The following is a 6000-nucleotide window of genomic DNA, read 5'->3' as shown; positions in this document are numbered from 1 at the left end:
ATTTTATGAATAATATTTGAAAATCGCATTTTATCAACTTAAATTGATTTAGAACTAATTAACATTCTGATCAAAAAAAATAATAGCACGACACGACAGCCAAAAAAGTAATAGAATATAGGTGATGTCGAAAAACCATCACTCATATCTGAAGAGCGGTTATTATTGTATTTCGCTGGCAGCGGCACCAACAAATTAATAAAAAGATGTCCAATGAAGAGGCGAAAAATAACCCTCTAGTAGATAAAGTTACAACGAAAAAAAGGCGGACGAAGATATACCTTATAACGTAACCTATAGAAATCGCGCGTGGGGGGCTGGAAAGCGGATACCCTCGTGCAAAAACGACTAGTATATACTCTTCAATCAAGTCCGCGGGCATAAAAATGAGCCCATCCCTCCCGCGGACGCAACGCCGTAGATTGGAAAGCGCCTCCGCTTCCCCCGATTGGTCGATCGGAAACCACGTGACCTAAGACGTCGTTCAGCCCGCGAGTATAAAACGACAGTCAAAACTGCCCTCAACTCTCGACAAACGTTCACAGCGACCCCGCAGCGGCTCTCGACAAAGTTTTGCCTCCCCCTGCCAAGGTACAACGCCACAAAAGTTACCAGTTTTTGCTCTCCGAGTCATCGCCGTATTCGGAGTCAAAAACCACTTGACTAATCCTAGTTTAAGTAATTTCTCGTTTAAATAACGAACAATCAGAGAGAGAGAGAGAGAGAAAGTAGCGTAGCTAAGTAAATCGAAACGTTCCACTTCTGCTCCGCGCCACGATGTCTATGTCCTCGGCGATAATAGTACTGCTGTCGGCTCTTGTGACGGCCCAGCTGACCGCCGCATTGGTAAGTGAGAAAACATTACTTTTCCATTTGATTTTACTCCATTCTCCTTCTTGTTTTAATGGAAAAATATTTACATAAGAAAGAGAACAGCGTTTGATTTTTCTCGTACAAACCTACCCTATTTCTAATGGCTTGTTCCAGCATTAATTTTGGTGTTAATTGACCATCAATGCTAATTTTGAGGGGTTTAAGCGCGCTTTTTAAAGGTCACACTACTTTGGTCGATATAGTCAATTTGAGTCGACAGATGTAGAGTGTATGTATTATAGTATAATATTATTAGGACGGCTGTAATGTTAGGGTACGTTCTGTTTATTATTGCGAAAAATACAAATAGAGTTTGATCATTATCCAGCGTTGGGAAATCGTTAATGGATTCTTAGTTTTGCATGAAAATGACAGAAATGACGAATGCTTTACGCAAAGGTTCGATCTATACCCGAGTTAATAAGCGTTTGAACTAACGCTTGATTGAAACCTATTTGTTCACGACTATATTTTTGAAGTATAAATAGTTTATTGTAGAAAATGAATCGTAAAATACTACCATTGTTCTTAAACTTAAAAGTAAACTAGATTATCTTTTCTCTAGAGCTTAAACTCTGTAATTATACTTTAAAATAAACTTTGAAACGTTCCAACCAAGTTCATAGAAATTAACAGGTTTTAAATTTGATTTTAGAAAAAGAAAAAGTGTCCTTCGAAATCTTATTCTTAATCTCTGTAATTTTTCAAAAAAACTTCCAACCAAGTTCACAAAAATGAGCGGGATTTAAATTTGATTTTAGACAAAGAACATTGCAACTAGTACGTGACATAATTTACCTCGAGAGGTGCGAATACAAGTAGTGGAAACGTGGAAAAGCGCTAGACACAATCGTAGCTAACTGTCGTGGCCTACCTTTCCCCATTGTTTGACCAGTAATTACCAATTGCCACGGTTTGTTTGCCAAAAGGGGTTGCTTTTCGCACCCGCGTCAACCCTTATCTAGAAAGGTAAGTCAACTAGTCTTGGGACGGCGGTATTAAAGGCGCCAAGAGTACTTTACAGACTGAACCAATTCCCCCGCCTTGTAACAAAGTATCCGGTTAGCGATATCCGTTAGATAGCGATAGAGCTTCCAAACCAGGTTACCAATCTAGTTTTTCTACCGAGATTTCTTTTTTAGACAATAATCCTTAATACCTAAAAACTAACGACTCCGATAACCGTTGTATTTCCCAACGGACGCAACCTACAGCTTTCATTTGTCAACAAAAATAACTCTAACAAAAGGAGTTACGACAGGTCGAGGAATCGGACACTACAAATGACCAAAGAGAAATTGAAAAGAAAACGGAACTGGAAATGAAGACTTATTTTTGGGGTCGTGATTGCGACATTTTTGCGTCGGATATATGCGTCACAATGACATACAGGGTTCAATAAACCAAAGTTTTTTTTTCTTATATATATTTTAGTATAAATAGGTAACACTTGTCTACTAAATGGAGACTAAAAAATGAAAAGAATATTAGCGATAAAGCGGCTTAGCCTTTCTTTACAAAAAGCTGCGCTTGCTGAACTTGTTTTAATGTAGCTCATTCGTCACGAAATACGTAGAAGTTCCATTCGGGTTTACTTAAAAACAGGGTACCTAATCTAATTTTATCTTAGGTCCAATAGGACAAACGTTTTAAACTATTTTAAACTTTTTTAAGAAATGTTTCTTGGGGGAAAATACAGAAAATAAATAATTAATCCAGAGATGTATTACTATCGTATTTATTTGGAGGAAAAAGGTCCTGTTTTATAGCGATAATTTTTTAATATTTATTCAGACTGCTATTTTGAAACGATAAAATTCAAGATTTCAATCTTTCATATTGTGGGATGTGATGGATGGGTAACCAATCATTTGGAATGTATGGTTTTCCTTTTGAGGTGGGGTAGACTTCGTGACGCAGTATCTAAATTAACTACTCATAACATCGATAAATAGAAATCATAAGTGTATAATATTATTACATAAGTGTGACACTTCCTATTCTACACATGCAAAAGTTTTACTGAGAGCTATTCGCGAGACAGACTGCATTACGGGCTTCGTCGCCGTTTTGCGTCCGCTCGCTAACACGTCACACGTAGCCTTTGACAGCGCCTCGCTATGGGGAAATTTTCTTCTTGTGTTGACGTCACTCCGTTACTAGCTCTCAGTAAAATTTTCCAAAAAGTGACAAACTTATGGAACAATATTATAGACTTATGATAGTATTTTATATATTTATATTAAAAAAAACACCTTTTTCAGTTAATACGGCAGGTTATAATGGAATACTGAATATAAATAGGGGGTTAGATACTTCCACTGAAAGGGTTTATTATAAACTTTTGGATTTGGATATACTTATTCAACTTAATTTTAAACTTTCTTTAGTTTAATTAACCCTCTTATATTATTCAACTTAGCCTCCGTGTTTTCTGGGAGACAACAATCATGACGTAGAGAAAAGCTAATAAAATCTATGGTTTACCCTCTAATATAATGTCACCTTATCTTAAATAGTTTAATCATAGGTATATTAATAAATAAGTGCAAAGATAGTCTTACAGCAAATGGCGGCTGAATAGTACGATAGATGTCGTTATTGGAGCTCATTTAACCTATGGTATTATGTTCGGTTTTTTGATATTTACAAAGTTTACGAAAGGGGACTCCAAGTCGTAGTCTTTTCGATTGAACAGAAATATGGGCTAATTTTCACTTTACGCCAAAGTTGGCCTATTTCAAGGTTAGGTTAGGTTATATTGGGTTGGGTTAGGATAAAGTACATATTACCCAATACTATAAAGTAAAATTAAGCCGAAATAAGATAAGTTACGAAAAGGTACACACCTACGCAACAGAGATTAAGAGTATATATTAAGAATTTGATTAAATTAAATTATTTCGCGCTTCGGCTACGGTAGGGGCGATACCTTACGGGGTCATTTCGTGTAAAAGCGTACCTGCTTTAAAACGAATTTTAAACAAATATTTTATTAGTTTTTAGTTTGGTTTAAAAACAGTTTAAATCAATGATAAATAAATTTACTCCGACTACACCAAAGATTTAAAAACGGCGCGCGACGCAACCTATGTGTCACGTGTTAAAGGCCGACCACATAAATCTTCGGTTTACTCTGTCTTTCACTGGACGTAGGCTGACTGCAGTAAGCCTACTTCCAGTGAAAACAGAGTAAACCGAAGATCTATGTAGTCGGCCTTTAATTAGAAAGCACCACGGAGTATTTGTCGATCGCCGTAAACGAATGAAAGTGAGAGAGCCCCCTAGTGTTGTTCGGCGCCATCTTGCGGGTAATCGGAGTAAATATCTTCCTCCTTAATAGGCCTTATTCTATAAAATAAGCTACGCTTGCCGAACTTGTTTTTATGTAGCAAATGCATCACGAAATACGTAGAATTTCAGTTCAGATTATGCTTAAAAACAGGGTGCCTCGTCGAATCTACTCTTATTTCCAGGGCTTTTCATAGTAAAACGTCATCAATACGTCACCTTTAAACGATGAAAACACTGTCTTTTTAAACACTGCTTTACAAAAATCTATAAATAACAAAACGTGTTACATTCAAAACAAAATTAACGTTTAATTAATATCAGCACAGAAGCACTTCTTTTTATTTCATCAATAATAAAATGCATTTTGTCGATGCAAGAATGTATTTATTTATACTCAGGGAGAATGAATATGTCGCGTTTCTCCAATTCCACCGTTGGGGCCCCCGGTATGCTCCTCCCCTTTAATAAAATCAAATAATACTGCAATCTCATTGGTTCTTAAAAATGACGTTTTGCGACGCGATTAACGGTGCTGCGAAGACGCAAAAAATAAGACCGCCCCCTCCCCCCCTTAGCGTGAGGGGGTTAGGGCCTCAACGTGTCCGTCGATAGTCTCGACAACTTCTTCCATGGTCTCGACATATTCATTCTCCCTGAGTATAAATAAATACATTCTTGGTCGAAAGGAGGCCACTGAGAAAACGTATTATCTCGAGAAAGTACTAATTTTTCGACTATGTATACATGGAAGTTGAGACCCGTACAAGTGAGGGTGGTACCGATGGCCATTTTATCAGATTTTTATCTTTTTATAGTCGCACATTATCGTAATTTTGATGGTTAAGATTAGGCCTACGTTTACGTTTCGCCGGAGTTCAAAAATGTTTTAACTCCAATTTGACCAGTATCGTAGTTTCTCTTTTTCCTTTAGATTTATCTATCAAAAGTATATTGTAAAAGTATCCATCAAGGCTTTATCAACGTATAAATTTATGTACCTTATACTGGGGTAATACGTAAGTTGTAGAAAAGGATTATCAAATTATTTAAAGACAAAAAATACTTTAATTAAACAATTGTTTCAATTTTATTTATGAAGTAATAAAGCTAAATAATAATAATTAAATACTCTATATTAATGATTATTACAATTTAACATTTAAAGATTTACCGCTTAAATTCGACTAAAATATTAATTTATAATCAGCTATGCTAATAGCCAAGGCAGCGCCTTGGGCCCAAGTTATCGAACGACATATAAAGCTATTAATTCAGGTGGCCGGGTTACAACGCGTAGGAGGTTGGTGGCAAGCCCATCATGCAACGCGAGTCAACAGCTCCCTACACTAACTTTTGCCGTTAACCTCAACACGTTTTAAATGAAGGAGAAACCAAAGGGCTTGGGAAAAAACCCTTTTAACTAGTGGGGTATCGAAAAATTTAAATTCATGTGTTTTAGTATACATTTAAGACTTACTGGACTTGGTCACACGTACACAAATTATGTAAATAAAACAGGAAACTGAAATCTAAAAATTAATCACAGGCAGGTTCCAGTAGATGTGATTTTCCCACCACAATATAATCTAGGCAAAATGTTAAAATTACCGAGGGGTCGGACATTTACCAAAATCTACTTTGTCTAAAATCGCAAAATCTTTCAACTCTCTCTATGGTAAATTAACATTGAAATCCCAAAATCACTTCAAAAAGTAATGATAAAATCGCCAAAATCTCTACGAAATCCCGAAATCCCGTACAAAATAATGGCAAGTGTCCGACCCCTCGAAAATTACACTGCGTAATATTTCTATTTTCCAAAACGTATTTCTT

General features: G+C 36.3%; 1 protein-coding gene across 2 annotated transcripts in view; it reads left to right on the top strand.

Moving 5' to 3' along the window:
• Nucleotides 1–515: 515 nt before the first annotated feature.
• LOC149923464 (uncharacterized) overlaps nucleotides 516–6000 on the top strand; it is a 41520-nt gene continuing 36035 nt past the window's right edge. The window contains exon 1 of one of the 2 annotated variants that reach the window (XM_090160978.1): nucleotides 516–846. In XM_090160978.1, coding sequence (XP_090017104.1) covers nucleotides 778–846 — 69 coding nt within the window. In that variant the 5' untranslated portion in view covers nucleotides 516–777. The remainder of the gene's footprint in view (nucleotides 847–6000) is intronic. The other variant, XM_090160977.1, reaches the window with a different exon arrangement.

Source organism: Leiobunum rupestre, chromosome 10, assembly GCF_980474605.1.
Source record: "Leiobunum rupestre chromosome 10, qqLeiRupe1.1.hap1, whole genome shotgun sequence".
Lineage (NCBI taxonomy): Eukaryota > Metazoa > Arthropoda > Arachnida > Opiliones > Sclerosomatidae > Leiobunum > Leiobunum rupestre.
The sequence above is the reverse complement of the archived record's forward strand: the minus strand, read 5'-3'. Positions and strand labels throughout refer to the sequence as shown.